The sequence below is a fragment of the Salvia splendens genome, chromosome 10 (genome assembly GCF_004379255.2).
Source record: "Salvia splendens isolate huo1 chromosome 10, SspV2, whole genome shotgun sequence".
In the NCBI taxonomy this organism is placed as follows: Eukaryota; Viridiplantae; Streptophyta; class Magnoliopsida; order Lamiales; family Lamiaceae; genus Salvia; species Salvia splendens.
In genome coordinates this window covers 11,767,773-11,790,410 of record NC_056041.1, presented here as the reverse complement: position 1 = coordinate 11,790,410, position 22,638 = coordinate 11,767,773, and the positions used below count along the sequence as shown (strand labels likewise).

At 34.3% G+C, this 22,638-nt stretch overlaps 2 protein-coding genes and 1 pseudogene across 4 annotated transcripts; 1 reads left to right on the top strand and 2 right to left on the bottom strand.

The window, feature by feature from the left end:
* Nucleotides 1-745: 745 nt before the first annotated feature.
* Nucleotides 746-820, bottom strand: LOC121753456 (annotated as a pseudogene).
* A 682-nt stretch (nt 821-1,502) lies between these two features.
* Nucleotides 1,503-6,589, bottom strand: LOC121752469 (ATP synthase subunit gamma, mitochondrial-like). Of its 3 annotated transcripts, none has more exons than XM_042147559.1 (9): nt 6,384-6,589; nt 5,155-5,198; nt 4,894-5,046; nt 2,985-3,098; nt 2,774-2,901; nt 2,485-2,607; nt 2,266-2,385; nt 2,028-2,149; nt 1,503-1,849 (listed from the first exon to the last, which is right to left on the bottom strand). In XM_042147559.1, the coding sequence occupies exons 1-9, from the start codon at nt 6,482-6,484 to the stop codon at nt 1,780-1,782; spliced, it is 975 nt and encodes a 324-aa protein (XP_042003493.1). In that variant the 5' UTR covers nt 6,485-6,589; the 3' UTR covers nt 1,503-1,779. The 3 variants fall into 3 exon arrangements, with proteins under 3 accessions (XP_042003493.1, XP_042003495.1, XP_042003494.1); XM_042147561.1 differs by lacking the exon at nt 6,384-6,589 and adding an exon at nt 6,212-6,318 and having other exon boundaries at nt 4,894-5,065; XM_042147560.1 differs by lacking the exon at nt 6,384-6,589 and adding an exon at nt 6,212-6,317.
* A 13,774-nt stretch (nt 6,590-20,363) lies between these two features.
* Nucleotides 20,364-22,230, top strand: LOC121752488 (nudix hydrolase 18, mitochondrial-like). The gene is made up of 5 exons (XM_042147587.1): nt 20,364-20,806; nt 20,980-21,100; nt 21,214-21,297; nt 21,395-21,523; nt 21,648-22,230. Exons 1-5 carry the CDS (start codon nt 20,721-20,723, stop codon nt 21,864-21,866), a joined length of 639 nt encoding a protein of 212 aa, XP_042003521.1. The 5' UTR covers nt 20,364-20,720; the 3' UTR covers nt 21,867-22,230.
* The last annotated feature ends 408 nt before the right edge of the window (nt 22,231-22,638 follow it).

Below are 22,638 nucleotides of genomic sequence, written 5' to 3'. Positions count from 1 at the left end.
TACATATTCAAGTCATTAACAATTTTTAACTAAATATCCCTTAAATCTCTCTATTTTCGTAATACAGTACTATTATTTTTCAAAAAGCACAACCTTTTATTTATAGATGATTCTTAGGGGTCGTTTGGTTATCAAGGTGGGTAAAGTTTATAAACCTGGTTACCTTTGGTGTATAATCTGTGCACGTCGTGACTAATTACCATTGGTTGTTTGGTTGAATAGAGGCCAAATTAAACACAAGGCCAATCTTATCGTTTGGTTTACCAGTTAACAATCCGAAGCAAAGTAACCAGAAAATTAAATATAGAGTAAAAGCCAAAATTGGTCCTAAACATATGCCCATTTTACGATTTTGGTCATATACTTAATCTTTTGAATTTTTGCATCCTGAACATTTCAACTCGGATCACAATTGATCCTACACTAACAATTCCGTCAATTTTTAAACGGTTTTAACCCGATTTTGACCGATTTTGATGGTTTTAATAGTCTCAATCGGGTTAAAGCCGTTTAAAAATCGGTCAAAATCAGGTTAAAACCGTTTAAAAATTGACGGAATTGTTAGTGTAGGACCAATTGTGATCCAAATTGAAATGTTCAGGACCAATTGTGATCCGAGTTGAAATGTTCAGGATGCAAAAATTCAAAAGATAAAGTTTATGACCAAAATCGTAAAATGGGCATATGTTCAGGATTAAATTTAGCCTTTACTCATATAGAATATAATCAAAATATATTTTTAAAATAGCCTCAGAATTACAGAATATCATCAAGGGAAATCTCAGTCCCGAAAGATGGTGTTCTTTGAAAACTGAGGCAATCAATAAATCAAATTTAAGATAACAAAAATGAATGTTTTTCTCATGGCCAGTCCCAAGAGGTAATGGCGGCAACCCGCTCCACAAGGCGACATGATATGACAACACTCAGCTCCGGAAATCTCCGTCGAGGCCGGAAATCTCGACAGAGTCCAAGCTTGTAAACACAAGCCGAATCATACCGAGTTATACGAACATGGAGAGTTATTCGCCCCAATTTTCAATAAAACGTCGCAAAATCAAATTCGAATTAAATTAGAGAAGAAAGAACCATCACAGAAGCTTTGAGCTGATAGAGAATGGGCAATTGGGGAAAAGGGGTGTTAATCCGGCACGCAGATCAATGCCGGGTTATAAACACCCAAAAAAATCACGATTCTACCACGTCGAATAATAAATGAATAGTGCGGGCCTACCACTTTAAACACGGGCCACGGAAAAGAAAGATATATTAACCAAACACTATGTATATTGCAGTTAAAAATTATAATCTGTCCGAAACCTAACAACCAAACGCGCTCTTAGGTACATATTTATTCAACTATAATTACAAAAACCTCCTGCTCTACTAAAATAACCGTATCGAAAAGAAACAAACCAAGTCGAATGGAAAAGAGCGAGAAAATAAACCACTCACACGCGCGACTACAAAGAAAGCGGATATTCGAAAACAAGCCATAAAGCTTCACAACAAGAAGAAATTTAAATTATCATTGAAAGAAATAAGAGCTCGTTCCATAAATTTAACTGGGAACTCAGTAGAGATCATCAAAATTCAGTAACACTTCTCAAGAACATTAGATTACAAATAGTAGATCTCACAGTCAAAAGCACAAACCAGTATCCCTTGCATGAAGGTAGCCAGGGGGTTATTTAAGTACCCGAAAAACCTCAAATGGAGGTATCGCTAAAAGTGCCATTCAAGAAATATTATTTCGTCAACGTCTCACTAGAGAAGCAATTATCCCTCCAATGCTGATGCTCCAGATATAATCTCTATCAATTCTGTAGTGATAGTCGCTTGACGAGTTCTGGTTGTAGACAAAAAGGAGCAATTAGATTGGTTGGCAAAGATCTGATTACTTTTTATCAATAGAATGACTGAAACAGAAAGTTTGGCTAGCATCGTTTTGGTGCATGAATAAACCAGTCAGCAAACGCCCGCATGTACTTTGTATTTATAATAATGCAATGAGATAGGCATGAAACCTGTTATAAGTGAGGGTGAGGCGGTCAAGCATCTCTCCAGCATTTCTACTTGAGCTGTCCATTGCAGACATTCTAGCTCCCTGCTCACTGCAAGCATTTTCTAAGACAGCATTGAACATAACCTGAAGGACATTAAGAGTTTTAAAATCTGGTCGAAAGTAGAAATCTGTCCTAGTCTTATTTATCGAACCCAGATCTAATAAGATATGGAATCATCAGTCGAAAAGGTAAAACATACACATGAGAATTGGAACTCTGTCAGATTCTGAAGCACTTCTGACTTCGTTTCAGCACCTTCAACTTCATAAGAATCCAATTCCCCAAGTTGACCCCCAGCTTCAGATTCTCTCTCAACAATCTATATCATCATTGGAAGGAATTAGCATGCAGCATGTAAATACTTTCACGAAATGAGTTATCATAAAATTCAGTGACTTCAGTCGATGCAATAACTTACCTCAGGTGATAAAATAGTGGATACTGATGAAATAAATGAGACCACTGATTGGAACTTATTGTACACAATCCTTAATGCATCATATTCTACATTCTTTAAGATGTCATCAGCAAGCACAGCAACCTGTACAGACCAGAAGGATTAGAAAATTCAGTCAAGAAGTGATGAGAAAACATGAACCAGATTCCAGCATTAGATTAATTGGAAGTCTCTAATCTGGAAGAATAATATGATGGAGAGGCATCTACAAGAGGGGTAAAACAAAAAAAAAGCACAGAGAAAAGACAACCTGAGTATAGTTCAGAGGATTCTTCTGCAACTCGGTTAGGGCTAGCTCAATATCATTCTTGGAGTCTCGAACAAGTTGGGCCTTGGCTTTCTCTCCCACAATAACATACTTGCATTCCTTGTCAGGACCTAAACCACGTAACTTATGGTTACTAGATTTTTTTTCTATATAAGAATCGGGAAGAAGGAAGATAAGGAGAGACAGAAGATACCAGAATTTAATTTCTTGAGGCCCCTGCTAACTTTCACTGAAGTAGAATTGATACCACCACACAGACCTTTGTCGGAGGAAATTGTAACAACAACAGTCTTCTTCACATCAACACCTAATGCATTCAAACACGTGGACAAGCAGAATACAGAATGAGGTCATGTCTTTAAGGAAATAGGTACAAGTTAGAATTTATTTGTAGGAGCTATTTAAGGGCTTACCAGCAGAGGAGATAAAGGCATAACAATTTCAATTGAGATTTGAGCATACCATTTATAGAAACAAAACAGTATTGTGGTCTTTTTATGATCAAAGGATGTAAGATAAACATTAAGCACTCAATAGGAGCATGCTAGCAGCCAGGTGAGTTAATCTATGCAGGAAATATATCAGGCCAATAAACTGTATTTTGATAAGGGCATTGTTAAATAGATAAATAGAGGATATATTTCAGACAAAGACAAACGGTGATCACAACAGTTAATGATTTAACAAACTCTTTGTCATCCGCACCAAAGCTATTTTTGCGAGTTTCTTGATGAGCTTATTGTAAAACCAAAACACATCATGCAACTGATGTGAGTCAATAAGCCTAAAATTAAATAAAATATAAGAGCTTGGCAGGAACGGATCCCAAGTCCAGATGAGTAAACCATAAGATCTGATGGAAGTAACCTTAATGACATCTAATGATTGTAAACATATTTTTTAGGATGGCTAAGGTATGTTTTAGCTCAATGTCATAGGTAAGTTAAGCCATGAGAAAAACGATAATGTGATGGTCTTGAGATGAACCCAATTGCTATCAAAACATAGAAAACATATGATGATACAGAATTGTACTGAACTACTCGTATTAATATTCAGCCACACAATTTTCAGATTTTTTGAAATATCATATTTTCCCAGTTTCCTCTAATGACAAATTCATGTGCAGAAGCCACCATGGACTTTAAGTTAACAAGGACATTGTAATCAGTGCTGTTAAAAACACGCCTGGGGCGCGGGGCGCCAGGGTCGAGGCCGGCTTCGCCCCAACATGGGTGAGCCCTGCGAGATACGTGTGGCGCAGTCGGGGCGCGCCCTGGGCGACTGTTCCGTTTTGTTGTTAAGGAAAACGAAAGCTGATTTTTTTTCCTTTTTATTACTCCCTCCGTCCCTAAAAAATTGTCCCATTTCATTTTTTGCACTCGTTTTGGAAAAATGATAATAAATAGTTAAACTGGAGAGAGGGTAAAATAAGAGAGAGAATAATGTAGAGAAGACTCTCATCTATGTTATTCTCTCTCTTACTTTACCCTCTCTTCACTTTAACTATTTATTATCATTTTTCTAAAACGAGTGAAACAATGAAATGTGACAATTTTCAGAGATGGAGGGAGTAGTATTTTAATATGAAGTCATCTTTTGATAAAATCTAGGCACACCCACCGCCTCTTTTTTGCCTTTAAATCATTTCAACTTTTTACTTTCCTCTTTCTATACTAATTAATTTACTATTTCTACCCACCTTTCATCTTTCCCCAAAATACTCAATTATAAAATTCATTAATTAAATATCAAAATAAGTAATTGACTATAACTCCTTCAATAATTCATTTCTACCCAAATGTCAAGCTTGAACTTTAAATATATTTCCTAACGGAATATATTATGGGAGTACAAGTATTTATATATTAGCGAAAATTCTTTTTAATCAATATTATTACTAATATATAAATAATAAATAATTTTGCGCCCCGATTCGTGGGTCCCTCGCCCCGGCGCCCCATTGCCCCGGATTCCAGCCTCATCGCCCCAGACCGACCCGCGACCCTAACAACACTGATTGTAATATAAAGAGTGTATTTTGTAGACAGCATGATACACTGAACCCAATGAGGGACCAAAATATTTATACACAAACTTACTTGGAAGGTCACCAAGAAGAGCAGTGAATGGTTGCCACAGACCACGCGAGTTTTCAGTTTTTGACTGAATAGCTCGGAGCTTTGAAGCTGCAACCATCTTCATAGCCTTTGTGATTTTTTGAATATTTTTCACACTCTTCATACGATTGCGGACTGTAGATATGTGGGTTTTCTATCACAATAGTTCAGTCAAACATAAAAGAGTCATAATAATTTGGTAACTGACTGATGATATCATCAGTGGTTCAAGAGTCATCATACCAATTTGAGTTGACACAGATCGAACTCCCAAGAAAGATTGATCCCTGTTGGCATGAAATTTGCGTATTCAGTTAGAAGCAAAGATGTGAAAATTGATTATGAATATTACATGCAACTTTTAAAATGCAAACAAAGTGAAAATATTGATAACCCAAAAATAACATACACGGGATTGTATATACAGTAACAATTCTTCTATGTGTCACCTTAAGAGTAACATGTTCTTTATAAAGTATTCACTGCAAGTTCAGTCACATGACTCGCATGAGGTCCATAGGTCCAAAATTGTTATAGGGGTAATATTTACCTAATCAATGTAACCAGCTACTAATATTTTCTTTGAACCTATCTATTTCTTATTAGTATCAGTTAAATCCTGGTTTCACCTTTCCACCAAAGCCCTTAGTCCATGATGGTGTAGCGCATTACCCTTCAATAATATAATCAGAAACAACATATCCCATATTTTAAGCATGATACCTTTTGCTTTTAACTAAACATTTTTCAAAAATATCCTTAGATGTAATGTTTCTCGGGCTAACAAGTAACATCAAGAAGATTTGAATACACATAGATATATTTGAGTCGTGACTGATTATTTAGAATATAAGATATGCTTCAGTCAAAGTTATAAATAACATCAAGAGAATGATTTTCATCTTAGACACACATGACACGCCACTGGTCCAACACAATAGACGAGGCCAAAGGGACAAACGTGAGGAACCCAATTAAATCTGCACATTTCACAACTTTGTAACCCGCCAAAACAGGAAAAAAGATTATATGTCCACTACCCATAACTACAAACACAAACCAGAGATGACAAAAGATAAGCTAATGCAACTACGAGCTTCGTAAAACACTAGCAATCAGACACAATGAAGGGAGGCAATTAAGCTGCAAGAGATGCCGCATTGAGTGATTTGTAAAACCAACATGTTGTACATTAGCTGCAAAGGTGCCGCATTGACACCAAGTCTTCTGCTTTACAAACATAACAGTAAAATTAACACAAATTCACACTTAATAACGCGATAAAGAACAAATCCTATACCCCTAACATTGTTTGAAACGGCGAGGAATGGCACAAATCCAAATGAAGCTACAGCCAAAACTGATGCTAAAACGGAATCAACCAAACGCGCGCGCGTGCATATTTATTATCATCGACAACAACACCACCACATACAGAAGAAAAAGTGAAAGCAAAACAGATCGCATCGTACTCCGAAGGAACGATAGACGAGCGGAGGGGATTGATAGGATGGGGAGAAATGATAGGGGCGGCGATCCGCCTGCCCTCGCGTCTCAAAGCAGCCATCGCCATTTGTAACTCTTCAAAATTAGATCGGAGAAATGCGAGCTCTAGGGTTTCTGTTGAAAATGGAAGAGGTGAAGACTGATAATGACTAGTTCTATCTTGCACGACGTCGTTTGACTCCGGACGCAAAATGCTAATTAAGGGAATCTTTAAATAATTTAGTACTATAATTTATCTAATACTAATATTTAATTTAATTTTTATAGTTAAAATATTGTCATATACAGTAATAATCGGCCGTCGCATGTGAATATGGGATGGATAATTAGTTTGAAATAATACATACTCCGTATTATCTATTGTTGCACTGAGTTTTAATAAATACCATCTATTATTTAAAAGTAGAGAATTAAGGATCAAACAAAATTTTATATACCTTAATAAAGTAAGGGGAAAAAGGAGGAAGTAGTGAGGCTCTCCAAATCGAACGTTGTTTTACAAAAATAATAATAAATAGTTAGAGTAGAGATAAAGTAAAGTAAGTAAGATAATAATGTATATACAACTTTCTTCTATACTATTTTCTCTCGTACTTTATTTTCTCTTCATTTTAACTATTTATTATTATCTTCGCAAAACAACTGCCAAAAAGAAACGCCTCACTTGTAATGGGACATGGGAGCTAACCTTCGTCAACTCACACTTTGTGAAAAATTCAACACCCATGTTGATGATAAAAAGAAATAGAGCTGTCGAACTGGTAATGAAAATCAATGGGATATGACAAAACGGACCCATCGAATGTGTAAGGTGTTATGTGTGGATTAATTTAATTGGGCTCTCAAAATATGGGCTTCATAATTCATTGGCCTACACTTGACTCTTGACCTTGATGAAGATAGAGTCCGTTGAATTTATAAGTTGTAAGAACGATCATACTATGAATCACTCTAAATCATCAATTTCCAAAGCCAAATATTTAAGATGTGAATTTGGAGGTCTAAACACAACCATTTTTAGCAGAGTAAATGTGCACACGATTTTGACTTGAAGGACATTGGTGAGATCTAGTTAGGGTGTATCGTGGTCTCAGTAGACAGCATGATTCAACATTGGTACGTGTGATACACTGATACCTCTTTGCTAACGTGTTCAGTCAAACACATAGGTTTCTTCATTAAGAGGCATTATATCGTGATGTGTTAGACAATAGTCCAATACTAATAGTGATTCATAATAGATCTCAATTACAAAATACTATTTGTTTCGAATATATGCATATGTTCAAATTTCCTTAGAAAGAATAAAATTGTACATAGAGATAAAGCATAAGTATTATGCTTGTGTCCAATTTCCTCCTAGCATCTCAAAAGTTCTACGATTCTAATTCATTTTAACATTTCAATAATTAAATTTTAAAGAATAATTAATTAATTATATTCTCAATAAATTAATAAAGACTAAGAAAATATTTAGCGAAGACTCCCAAGTCAATCCTAATAATTCCAAGTGGTATAGTATAGGACAGTGGACAAAGAATTTGATGCCAAATAGCCCATCATATAATTTGATGTCACAATCTCAATTATTACCCCTTTCAAGTATTTCAAAAGGAATAAGAGCATCCACATGCGTGTTGTTGCCACGGAGCACGGATGTGGGTCCGGCCCCACTTTTTCTGCGTGCTCTTAGTCAAGAGCACAACACCCACATCCGTGCTCTTCCGCAAGGACGAGCACAAGGGTCTCATCATTCTATTATTCAATTTAAATAAAAACATTTCCACAAAATTAAAATTCATTAAAAATACCCGAAATAATATTACAAATTACAATAAAACTAAAAATTACATAATTAAAATCCTAAAAAATAAAAATTACATAATTAAAATCCTAAAAAATAAAAATTACATAATTAAACTACTAAAAAATAAAAATTACACAATTTAAGAGTAAAAATTACATCCGGGGAAGACTAGTCATCATGAGGCAATACCCCCAACGTTCTTTGGAGACCCCGTATCATCGCTACATGCGATCGAAGTTGCTCGGGGGTCATATTATTAGACTTACCGGCCAAATTGAGTTGGGCCAAACCCCCGCCCCCCACAACGAGTTGGTGGGGGGTTGAGGTGGCACATAGGGAGCGGGAGCGGGATCGGGGGCGGATGGAGTCGCGGCGCGACGGGGGTTGGCCGCCGCCTTCTTCCTTCCTTGCGATCGGCGTTGGGAACCGCTCGGGCCGGCGGCGGGGCTACTCAAGTTAGCTCCGGCAAGTTGGCTAGCCACGTCTTCGGAGCCGGCGTCGGATAGGGATACCGACCTTGACCGTTTGGAGGAGCCGCTAGAGGAGGATGTTACGCCTCCCCTATACATCAGATGCGACCGCGTCTCCTGCCAAATGTTGAGGTATTTGAACGGCTTGTAATTCATGGATTGGTAGGTCGACTAGGCGGAACTGATGATGTCAACTAGGGGTGGGAAATTATACCGAAATACCGTAATGCCGGACTTACCGTACCGAAAAAATACCGACAATACCGATTTTTCGGTATACCGCAGTTTCCGGTACGGTATGATACCGTACCGCAGTGTTTCGGTACGGTAACGGTATCAATTTTTCTATACTGCGGTATACCGGTATACCCGGTATACCGATAGATTATTATATATATATTAATATTAAATGTGTTGTAATATATATATTACATTTATATATATTACATTAAAAAAATTAATACATCAATTAATACAATAAAATTAAACATTCAAATGATAATTTATTCAAACAAATTCAAAATTAACCTGAATTATTTTTTTATCAACTCATCCTATCAAAAATAATAAACACAATAGCACATAACACCGAAAGAAGATTGGAAATACGATATCGGGAATATGTTTCAACAGAGCACATTTGAAAGAATTTGTATTAACTCACACCATTTAGTATATGATTCTTTGTGTAATGTCATATTCCAAATATACAAAGTAATTAAAATTTTTGTTTTATTCTTCGTCCCACTTCATAAAATGTCAATTAAAAATATGTGCAGCTGAAAATGAATCAAATCGTTTAATTAGTGTTTAATTCATTGTATGCTATCTTATTTTATATACTACTTAAATTGAATGATGAATAAATATGATACTGATCAGTCATTCTTAATTCTTAAAGAGAAATAAATGTCCAATTTAAATTACTAACTAGTGTCACTCCCGTGTGATGCACGGGTCATTTTAATTTCTTCATATTTATTTCATTATGCGAAATAAAAGTTGTGAAATGATAAACAAAAGAATATTCGACATTCTCTTACTTTGGATTATACTTTTTCAATCACATTAACCCCACATAGCCACAAGAGTGCGTTTAAATGCCACATTTTCTTAAAAATGTCAATACGATTACATTAAAATTTCAACACATATTTGTGTTGACATTTTAATAAATTGTTTTGACATTTAAATATCAGACTTAAAATTAAAAAGCATTTTAAATCTGTGAAAATATGAATTAACCGTTGAGTTATAACTGCAGGAGCAAGTTTACGTTGCAATAATTAGGTGTTTTGATATATGGATGTTACACTCCATACATTTCTTTTGGTTTGGTTGTTTGTGTATTGTGATTATGCTCGACTATTAATAAAGGTTATCAAATGCAGGGTCATCTTCAACGATTTTTTGTGGAATTTTGAGAAATGAAGACAACGTGGTTGTAAGAAATGAAGATAATGTTGTTGATCATGACTTCATAAATTGTTTTAGATTTGAATGTTGAAGTTTTATTAATTTGAATGCTATGAACAAGATTTGATTGTGATGAAGTTTTTTATTTTGGGCTTTTTTAAATAGTTGAACACTTGAATTGTTATTTTAAATATTTCTTTTCGGTTTTTTTACGGTGTACTGTACCGTGTTTCGGTATGGTACCGGTATTGAATTTGTCATACCGTACTTTCCGGTATGTATGCGGTATGGCACGGTCGGTATGGTATACCGTACCGACCCACCCCTAATGTCAACCTCGCTCCGGCCGCTCCTCGCCGACCGCTCTTCCTGGAGGTAATACCCCTGGAACTTTTGGATTTCTTCTTTGCCTCTGTATATGGCGTTGCGAACCATACTCTCGTTGCGCTCGATTGTTCCAGCCGGCCGGTTTTCTTTGTACCGACGACAGATGCGCCACCAATAATGATCGTCGGATTGGTTCGTGCCAACCTCCGGATCTTCGGAGATTGACAATAACGCTTTGAACAATTGCTACATCTCCGCCGGAGTGTACGGTGTGCGGACACCGCGAGTAAGAGGAGTTGGAGTTTGGGAGGGGCCGCTCGACCTCGCTCTAGGCTCGGGTGTCCACCCGTATTGCCCTTCGGGGGCATCTTGGTCGTCGATCGGGTAAAGCCGGTAGCCACCCGGAACTTCCGAACCTTGGGTTTGAGAAGGGGCCGAATATTCCGTTTCCGGACTAGGAAATGGTTGTGAACCGAACCACTCGGGGTTCCAACCATGGGAGCCGGAGGCGGTGATCGCCGTGGCCGGACATTGTTATGTTGTAGGAGTGGAAGAAAGATTGAGAATTGAGAATGGAAATGAGAGGATGTAGATGAGAATTGTGTTGTGTGGTGTGAATTTTTGGGTGTGAGAGTGGGGGTATTTATAGATGAAAATGTGTATTTTTGGGGGAAAATTGAAAATAAATTAAAAGTGGTTGATATAACTTTTTGGGAAGTGGGAAAATATTTTTTTATTTTTAATTAGATTTTTTAATTAAAATCCGATTTTAAAAAATCAAATTGCCAACGGCTATGCCGTTGGCCAATCACCGCCTGCCACGTATGCTGCTCGCTGGCACGGACATGCTCGATGCATCGAGCAGCACCGTGCCAACAGCAAGAGCGCAGCGGCGGACATCGGTGCCTGCAGCTCGCCGATTTGGATGCTCTAACAACTTTAAATTAGGAAGTTTTTTTTATGTCCTTTCCTCTAAGAAAAGCACTTCATGTTTTACTTATTATGAAAATAATTGGCTAAGTTTAACACATTACAGGATTGCTTTTTCTTCATTTAACATTTAGATTTTTGGATGTTTTCTCATAATTGTCATTCAACTCATAATAATAGTAATAAAAAAGATAGGAAACTAGTTTTGGTGAATTGGTATACACTATAGTGAGGGTAGAGGCTAAACTCAATGCAGTATTTATGGCAAGCAAATTTAAAATTGAATCGGATGAGCTGTTATCGAGTCATTTTAATTAAATTGATTTAAAATGTGACGTGTTAGATTCATATCATAATGGTTAAAGTCTTAAGTGATAATCTTAATAATTGTGTAAAGTCTCTCTTATAATTTTCAAAGTTTTTTGTACTTTGCGATAAACAAATATCACTATACTACAAAAAAAAACGTTACGTATTATATTTCAGCTGTCAGACTGAAGTAGTGCGTAGTGTAAAATTTTCCACGAATGTCACCAAGGCCATGTTTGATTGGCAGGAAAGTAAAGTTGACAAGGAAAATGATTCCTGGGAAAATGAATCTCCGAAATATGATTCCCAATAACTTTACTTTCTTGCATTTAGAAAATATCAAGATTTTAAATTTATATCTGATTTAAACATCATACTAAAAATATACTTGTAACTATTTTATTTATAAAGAAGAATAATAATAAATTTTTGAATCAATTATTAATTACAAATAATAATAAGTATATAATTATATTTATTATTACGGTGGATAGTTTAAATATGGATCATCCATTACAATATATATTAACACAATTATAATTATAGTTACATGAAATATTACAATAATAGATACTATTATTATTATAGTATTTACGGATATTATAAATAAATAAATTTTATAATTTTTAAAATATCTCTACGATTTTATTGATTAATTAGTAATTTATAAAATAATAATTAATATTTATTATTATATAATTTATATTATATAATTATCTTTTAATTATTTAATAAATTATTAATTATTATTATGATAATAACAATTATATATAAATATTATAATAACATAGTTATAATTATGATAATTTTAATTATAGTTATTTATTATATTGAAATAAAGTATGATTTATAATTTTAAATTATTTTTAAAACATTGAAATAATAATAATATATTGCATTAAAGATTTAAGAATTCTAAAACTAGGAAAAAGAATACCAAAGAAAAGTTAGGATTCATAATCCTATAAAGTTGTACTAACTTTCCTTGTTCTCGGGATTCTGATTACTTTCCTAGTTTGATTAAAAATCAAAACAAACATAGAAATTTTAAATTTAAGGAATTAGATTACTTTCCTAGACAGAATCCTTGCAATCAAACATGGCCAAAAAGTTACAAAGCCTACTATATATTAATACTTAATTAGAATATGTAACGAATATATGGTCGGAATACAAAATGAGATATATATCAGATTCAAACAAAAATCTAGTTTGAGAGAAAATACCATGACATTTCATACTTTAAGTATAACTAAAAAAATATTATATACAAATATTTAAAAAACATATCGCTTAGTCCAAAGTGATTAGAAACGTATATTTCTTGTATTCTGAAATAAATTTAACCATAAACATTTCTCATATTTTAATGGTTTTGTTACATATATTTGGATAAAACGGTTCAATTTATTGTTATCATTATGTGTTTGTCAAAATAACTATTAAGGCACATGTCTATCCGTGTCGATAAATAGTATTGGATCAAACGAAATAAACTATAATTTTTTAACGATATGTTGTAGATAATATGATGAAAGTTTGTCAACGTAATCTCGTCCTAATTTATGGAGTAGTATTTTAGAAGTAATAAATAAATAATATAGATATTAAACGATTTGGAAGAATCCTATTGCATCTTACGTAGACGTCTCTGTATGTTACTAATTGGTGACAATTTAATGTGAATCAATGACTTAATTATCCGTTGTCCTCAATTAATTAGACAATATAACCCCCTTTTAAGGCGAGAGACTAAATAAGTACAAAATGTATATTCATAATATTTGTCCATTTTTTGCAATAATGTTGTACTACTAGTTAAATAAAACAAATTTATACATGACATTTCAAAATCTTTGTAATACTCTCACGGATGTGACCAACGAAGTAAAATGCACAAAATTAGGAGTATGATTATCATAAAAGATTAGTAGATTCATTGTTTGCAAGCACTGTGTTGTGTTCTGCTAGTTTAAGAGACTTAGAACTAGCTCAAAACCATTGGGATTTTGTTAGGCCATCCACGATGGGGTAGACGATAGCGCGTCTGATGCATCGGACGCGCTATCGTCTGCCACTGTGGCACCGCGGACGACGGACGATGCGTCGTCCGCGCCCGACGCTTAGTCCGCGGACGAAGCGTGGACGATAGGACATCGTCCACGTCATCGTCCGCCCACTGTGGACGACGCGGACGATGTCGCGGACGATGCAACGCGTTTTAGTTTTTTTTTAATTTTAAAATTCAAAAATTTTGTTATATATATATACCTATGGCTTCACTTCTCATTTGTAACTTTTCGATTCACATTTCAACTCTCAAATTACGCTATAAAATGGATTCCGTTCTTTTTTTTAATCAATGATTTTTTTGCCGTTCTTTTAGTTAATCGTTGTGTTTTTTTAATAAGTTTGTATTTATATATTTGAAAACATTTAAATTAAATAACAAAACAATAGTAAAATGCTTAGGGTGCCCCACTGCAGGTGGAAGGGCATGAGAATAAAATGCTGACGTGGCGGTGCATAGGGCGGGCTTTAGGACACGCCATTGTGGATGGCCTTACATTTAAACCATTAAATTACCTTAATATGATTATTAGTGATCTGTTAAACGTCTGAATAAGAAGACACGACTTGTAGCTGTATATCATTATCTATATCCTAGAATATATATGCACGGTTTAAAAAATAGCATATTCTTGATACAAAAGCATACATATAGTCCTTTAATTTCATATCCACGAGAAAAAATAAATAAGGGAAATAAGCAAACACCTCTAAAATTGTCAAATCTCGAATAATATCACATTATTATGTGATCCAGATCATAGCAACATCATTTTCTACCATTGGAAAATATATATTCTAATTCGTGATCACTTTAACTCTTTGAGTTCATGTATTGGTATCAATATTACCTAATGTTTTGTTTATTATATATACCGATATACATGTCGTATTGTGTATTTAATCGCAAAAGGGAGAAAAAAGTAACGGATACTCACTACATTGTTTTTTCAAAATTCAAGCCCTACATAATAATGAATTTATATTTTGATTTATTATTAGATTAAATAACCATACTTTCACCAATTGATATAATCCGCATATAACAAATTAAGCAATCGATTACTTATAAGGTAAAAGCATCAACCACCTTACACACCAAGTGTTATATCACTATCAAACAAACGAATTTTAGTAAACAATTTGTTGCGGAAGTGGGTAATATTCTAAACCTTTCTGTGGCAAAGGAATTATTCTAATCTCTAATCATCCATTTTGGAATAAATGCCAAAAGAGAAGAAAAACAAAAAAATCGGAAAGTGAGATAATTCAAGATACTAGAAATAAAGAAATGAGTGGCAAACGCGACGTAGCCACGGTCCCAAAAAAATTACTAATAAAAACGTTTTCAAAAGCATCCGTTGCACCGAGTCCCACGCGCGTGGCCTGACTTTGAATTTTAACCCCCAACCAACAACTAGTTCTACTTGGTCTACTCAAATTTAATTATTTTATTAGTACTATAAAATTGAAATGTTATAATTGTAAAATGGTCCCTTAATTATTCCAAAACGACACTTTGCGAACATTTTTCATTTATAATTGGATCTAGATGTAGGGACTTTTATAGTGCTAAACACACGCAATTAGCATGCGTGTTTTAATTTTATTATTAAAAGTATATTTATTTAACATGACACACTTCCCTATATCGGATGGAATATGGCCTATATAGTATTTTACAAAACTTCAGTGGTTAATTTTTTTTGTCATCTATAGTTAAACAACATTTCACTACTATATTACGTTTGCATGGAAATGCAATGCGTCAAAATGTAATATTTCTCGACGTTCCCTCCATTCAGAATATATTGATCAATTAATGAAAACTGATTGTAAATTGATGTACTCCATATTATATGAAGTTTATAATCAGATTAATTGGGAGTTCCATTTAGATATGGAGTAATTAATTGGGAGTTTGAGTACTCTTGGTACTTGGATTCGAGGATGACATGATACCCACACTTCCCTTACTCTCCAAACAAATCTTAGAGAATTGGAGTGCCATCAGAGATTGAGAGGGTTGAAACCAAGTTTAGCGACAATGAGTACAATAAATATGAGGAGCAAGTTGATCCCATCTCCTACCGACTCTTGTTTTGGTTGATGCTGAACTGGTGATGTCTTTCCTCTTGTCCGATCTTGCTCTGCTTTTATTATCTGCTTGTCGTTCTTATGATTTTTGGTTGGTGGACGACTCTTCTTTAGTGATGCGAGTTGTTTATTTTCTTCAGTATGTTTTGATTAGCCTAGTTGTAAGCTTTGGACCTTATGTTTTTGTTAGCCTTGCATGAGATTTGTTGGTGTTTTTGTTGTCGTTTCATTATTTTGCTTCTTGTTTTGGACTCTTCCTCACCACCTCAGCGGTATGAGATTTTTTGTATAATTGAAAAAAAATAGTACTCCACAATACTTTTTAGACGTGGATCACATAATGCAGTATATTTCAATATACTAAAAACTAGAAAACATAGTGTATTGATTCTATTGACCAAACTATGTATATACTACAATAAAATTCAGGTGCAAAGTTGAGAAATAGATTGGCATGTGGTTTGTTTTCTGTTAATTTGCAAGTGATGCACATGTACCTGTCTTTCTCTTTATGTAGACAAGATTACAAAGTTTAAAGCAATACACAATCTTATTTTTCTATATGCGAGCTTTACCAAAGTCTCGGGATTCTATTTTGTTGCAATAATTCACAGATCTAACTTCTTTTTTATTTATTTTATTCACATGCAGGAATCAGGATGATATTAGGCGTCTCGTAATGACCTAGTCACCCACTGAAAATCCTCCAATATTATATATTGGTTATTTTAGTGTAATTGGATTAACTTGATTGATCAATATTATCATAATGAGACATCATATAAGTTTGGAAGTGTGGAGTACACACTTGTTTGAATTCATTATGATTAGACGGGGTTCGGGGCAGCGCCCCTGAGTTGCGGGGTCCAAGGGGCAAAGCCCCTGGCTGGGGTCCATTAAAGTTGCCATGTAGAAAATTCATCCGGAAATATAATTTTTGATAGTCGAATGAGTGATTTGCAATTTTCGAAACTCCTTAAAAAACTGTTAACATCAGTTAAGAAATGGAAGAGACGCAATGCTTCGTGAAGAGACGCGATGTTTTAATTTCAGGCATCTTCTTATTGATCTTTTTCGGTTCAAAGAGGTATCCCAGAATCAACATACGGAACTTCTAAACCTTGTATCCGATCAAATATTGATAGAACCACCAAATTGATTTGATATGAAAGTGTTGTTCACGCCTTTCAGTATATTCAGTTGTTCATGTTTGAGTAAATCTCTATAACAATATATACTATAACAAATAAATTAAGAAGCATAATAATTAATTAGATCACCCAATCATTATAGCAAACAATTATTTCTGTTAATTGCGTGAAGTACTTAACAAACCAAGTATGAACAATATAATCTGTACATAATAATTTGAAACACAACCGACTATAGATCATGATTTAAAGAAAATATTCAAGCTTTGGTGTGAAATTAGAAAAAAAAAATAGTAGTGGTGGAATCGTGGTTTCATAATCAAAACCCAGTTATAGTCAAAGTATTCTTAATTTGATTCCCCTAGTTACAAAATATTGGTTGTTTGTGCAAATTAGTTGACTCTGCTCTATTATTCTAAATAAGAGTGCAGATGATATATGTGCCTGTTACACGGATTCTCTCTGCAATGATTATTTCGGCTCTAACCAACAATTAGGTTTAGGAATGTGCTAATTTTATAATCACATAAAATGAATATATGATTTTTTAAAATAACATTCAAGATCTAGGATAGTAAATGGTGTTTTATCACAAAATTTCACTTACCTTTCTTCTTCTTCCTATAGTAAAACACTTTTGTATCGCCTATCGGCATTGAGGTATTAAAGTAAATGAAATAATTTCTTAAAGAATAATATAAAGACGAACAAAATCGGAACTAGTAACAATTTTTTGAGTGATTCTATTAGACTACATTATGGCTAATTAACTATGATTTCGGATTACATAAAAGATCGTATCATTTAATGCAGATTTAATGAAATGTTGAGTTCTCTTCAAAATCATGTAGTACTATATTAATGTTTTTTGTTATACTATTATGGCTTCACTAATAATTTATTAATATTATGGTAAATATATTTTCTCTGGATAATATTATCATTGAACTAAGAAATTGAAACGCTGTTGTTATATATGGGTCAATCATTTGCTTATTTAACATAGTTAATATTATGTTTTAATTTTGAAACGAAATAAGAGACAGTATTATTAATTATTATTGAATAATAATGAAAATTGATAATATTAACAGTGTATGCACAAATAATAGTAATTCATATATGGAGTACTTACTATTAACTCACAACTCGAGAAAAATTAGTCTATAATCTGATGGATTGGCTTTATTGGCATTACTAATTGGATATAGTTATCCATGCATTCCACTTGTTTGTAGTGTGGTATTGGTCGGTTATAATTTGCGTAACATTATATTATTGATATATCAAGATTTATAAATAGAAATGGGTCTCATATTCTGTTAACTTATTTTTTTCTTATAAAATTATAAAAAATATATATTACTCTTATTTCACTATTTACAATCCTTATAAACCGTATAAAGAGTGCATTGTCTATTTACCGTATAAAGAGTGTATTGTTTATTAGGCCATCCACAACGCTGTTCCTATACCGTTCCTAAACCGTTCCTTAAACCACTATTTGAGGGCCCCACTGTACTTTTTTACTCCATTCCTTAACTAAGGAACGGAACCTGCAACCCTCGTTCCTTAACCGTTCCTTAACCGTTCCTTAAATTACTATTCATTCAATTTCATTTTTTTTTAATTTCAACTCAATTCAATTAAAAAAACAAACACATTTTATTAAAAAACACACAACATTAAAACAAAGTTACAACTTAAACTTAAAAAAATAAAAAGCACACAATTAAAATCATAAAAAAATAAAAGTACACAATTTTAATAATTTCATCCGCCAAAGTTTGCCCAAATGTGCTCAATTAGATCATGTTGGAGTTGGGTGTGGGCGCTAGAGTCGCGTGTCCTTGCACGAATAGATAACCGTTCTTGTATAGAGAGAAATAGATGTGTGTTTGTGATTGAAATGAGTATGAAATAGGAGTATTTATAGAGTAAATAAATAAATAATAAAAAAAAACAAACGGCTATAAAATTAACGGTCTCATTACCGTTAATAAAAAAATTTTTTTTTTTTTTTTATTAAATTCGAAAATTTTTTTTAAAAAAATGAATTATTGCGTCATCGGGACGAAGCCCACTCGCGGGGCAGCGAGTGGGCTTCACGCGTCGAATGGGAGTCCGCCACGTCGCCTCGGCGCGTGGCGGAACGTTTCGTTCCGCGTTCCGGAGGAACGAAACGCGGCACGGCATGGGAACGGTGGCGGCACGGAATGGCGACGGAACGCACGCTGCAACGCGTGCCGCCGCGAAACCGTTCCTCCGGAACGGCATAGGAACGGCGACGGCACCGCGTTGCGGATGCTCTTATGGGCGGAGGGGATAATAATTAAAAAAATTGAAGGATCATAAATTAAATTAATAATTCCACGTCGCCATCGCACACGTGTCAGTGCAGGAGTGGTTTGTCGAACTCAGTCGACTTTTCTGGCATCCTTCGACAGCAACGGCAGGCGCGTCCATACTACTAGATTACTAGGTTTAATTATTCGTGTCGTGATCAAACAATTACTCATTACTCTTTCAAAAACTAAAGAACAATTAATAATGAATTAAAATAAGTACTATATCATTCAAACCCCCTTCTGCCACACAATGAGGGAATCCAGATGCCTGCCAATCGCTTTTATTTGTGTGAACTCAAATTATATATATATATTCCTATAATTTATTTTTATTTTACATGTTAATGCATAAGATAATAAGAACGTGATTTTTTTAAAATACACACTGAAAATTACTATTATGAGAAAAATACGATGACAATATAATAGCAATACCGTACAATTTGCAACCCATAATATTCATAAAGTTGCAATTTTATAGTCGTCATAATATACTTACTAAAAGATAGACTTGATTTCCATCACAAAATTAAAAGTTTATTGGGTTATTAGTACATGGGTCTACTGTCTACACATATAGTACAGCATACATGCAATATTATTGTAAGATATACTACTACTACTACTATAAAAGAAAATTTTCATGTCATAGTATATACGTATATAATAAAATATGATCATACATTTTTTAATAATATAAATCTTATAATAATCAATTACTACTATTTAAATTGAATTATATATATATACTTTATCCGCTCAATTACTTGAATCATAGTATCATTTTACTACTTTATTTTCTCCCCATTTACCCACTTTATTTTTTCGTAGGAGTACTTTTTTTATCAAATGCACTAATCACAATTTATGTAACCAAAATATGTTTCGGTTTTATAACTCCAAATGAATTAGATCCCCTAATAAAAGTTTAGGCTTCAAGCCTTCCCCCACACCCACCCCACCCCACCCCACCCCACCCATTGTACAAAATGTCTATATAATCAATGGATGAACAACTCCAACTATTTCAGTTATCCACAATAACCTTCAATTATTACCTTCCATTTGTTGTCTCTCATAAACAACAAGCAGAAGCATCAATTTTAGTTTGCCAAGAATCCGTTACCAGTTTCCAATTTTTAATTCTTGGACATAGGAAATCATCATATTTCAGAGACGCAGATTGTCGCCATTGCCTATTTTTCTGGAGCCAATCGCAACTGTTTTTAACCGAATTTTACCCTTCCTTTACTTACTGAGCCTTCTGATTTCATTGGAGGGAGTTTCGTTTCTCCCGGGGAAAAAAGATTCATTTTTTCGCTTATTTCTAAATCATTATCCCCAATAAAATAAGGGTTTCCATTTCCGTTTGTTAATCATGCAAATCAAGAAGCTTGTTGCCATGCCGTCTCGCACCGGGAGGCATTTGCAGCGCTATAATAAGGGATTTCGTCAGGTTGTTGGGTACGTATCTCATCTCCTCCTTGATTCTCAATTTCTCTTTTTGATCTGGGGATTTTTTTCTGTATTGTTCATCAACTGTTTGTTGAATTGCCACCGTGGCGTTTATTTTCTTGAAATTGTTTATTTATGGAATTGTGCCTAATATTTCTTCCTGTTTGTGCAAATTTATGTAGATGTATTCCATATAGAATCAGAGACACCAAAAAAACTCATTTGATCGATGATATCACACTTGATGATTTGGAGATCCTTTTGATCAGCTCTCAAAAGAGTGCAAGACTTATGTTCCCTAAGGTAAAAATTGATGAACATCTTAATTAATTTTTATGAAAACCGAAACTATGACATCAAAGTATATAATTGATCCTTGGTCTAAGCATTGTTCGATTTGCGATTGAATTCATCAGGGTGGATGGGAACTCGACGAAGATATCGAACTGGCAGCTTCACGAGAGACCTTAGAGGAAGCCGGCGTAGTTGGCCTTCTAGGGGTATGTCTTGGATTATCTCTCTTCTGATGGGGCCAATATTTGTATTCACACCTCTAGATTCATCATCTAAAGCTCTTTTATTTTCCAATTACTGCAGCAAAAATTGGGTGAATGGATTTTCAAGAGCAAAAGCCAAGAGAAGTATCATGAGGGATCAATGTTTCCCTTGTATGTCACCGAGGAATTGGAAGTATGGCCAGAGAAAAGCCTTCGCCATCGAGTTTGGGTATGCCCTTGAGCCTCTTCACTCTCTATTAGGAATTGAACCCTTAACTGAAAAATGCTAACTTTTGTGAATATGCTGTTTTATGGTACTAGCTCTGATGTGGGATCATATCATTTTCTTGCAGATGACTGTGAATGAAGCTCGGGAAGCTTGTGCGGCCATGTGGATGAAAGAAGCTTTGGATGAATTCGTTTGCCAGTTCACTTGTCAATCAAGAGAAGTAGAGGTTGATGAAGTCCCTCTCACATCTTGTTTATTAACATTGTGTGGCAGCGAAGACTTAAGCTTCACAATTGGAGCTAAAACTGCTGACAATGAAGTTGATTGCTACTTAATCAGTTGAGAAACTAAGTTGCTCGAATTTTTTTCCTCCAAAATGGAGTTGCAACAGGAGCTGCTTGAAGATGAGGGTTTAACTAGATAGACAAAAGTGTACAAATTGGTCACCTTGATTATTCATTTGTGGAAGGCCCGTTGATTCTTCAAGCGGTTGTGTTTTCGAAGTTTTTGGGAAATTAGGGGCGAAATCAGCAATCAACTTCTTTGTCTGTAAATGAGATCTTTGATGAGAGATTGAGGTATCATGGATATAGAGCTAGGTCACTGTATTATTAAATCGATGTCCAATTAACCGGTATATACTAGTATAAAAAATCCTTTGTACATGCACTTTGATTGATAAATTTTAACTTGTGTTGGGGATTTTATTTGTGCCTCTTATCTCTTTCATCAACATGTGTTTGTTTCTCTTTTGTTACCCAAGAAACAAGATAAATGTGAAGGGGTCAACCGAGATCTTGATTGTTTTGATTTTTAGTGATTAAGTGAATGATATATATTTAATACTAGTAGTATATATGTAAAGAGGTGACGAGGATTTGAAAATGATATTGCTCCCCAACAACTACGTCTCTTTCATAAATTTATGCAAAAATGATGCCAAAAACATAATGACTTGTGAACAGTTTTAACCAACTATAAAGTTTGAAAATTTGCTGCAAAATTAAAAGGGAGATGTTTTATTGAAGTAATTTTTTAACAATGTGTTGACAAATAATGAGATTTAATTTGATTAGCAATCAATCATTGATCTCACCATATATATCATACCATCT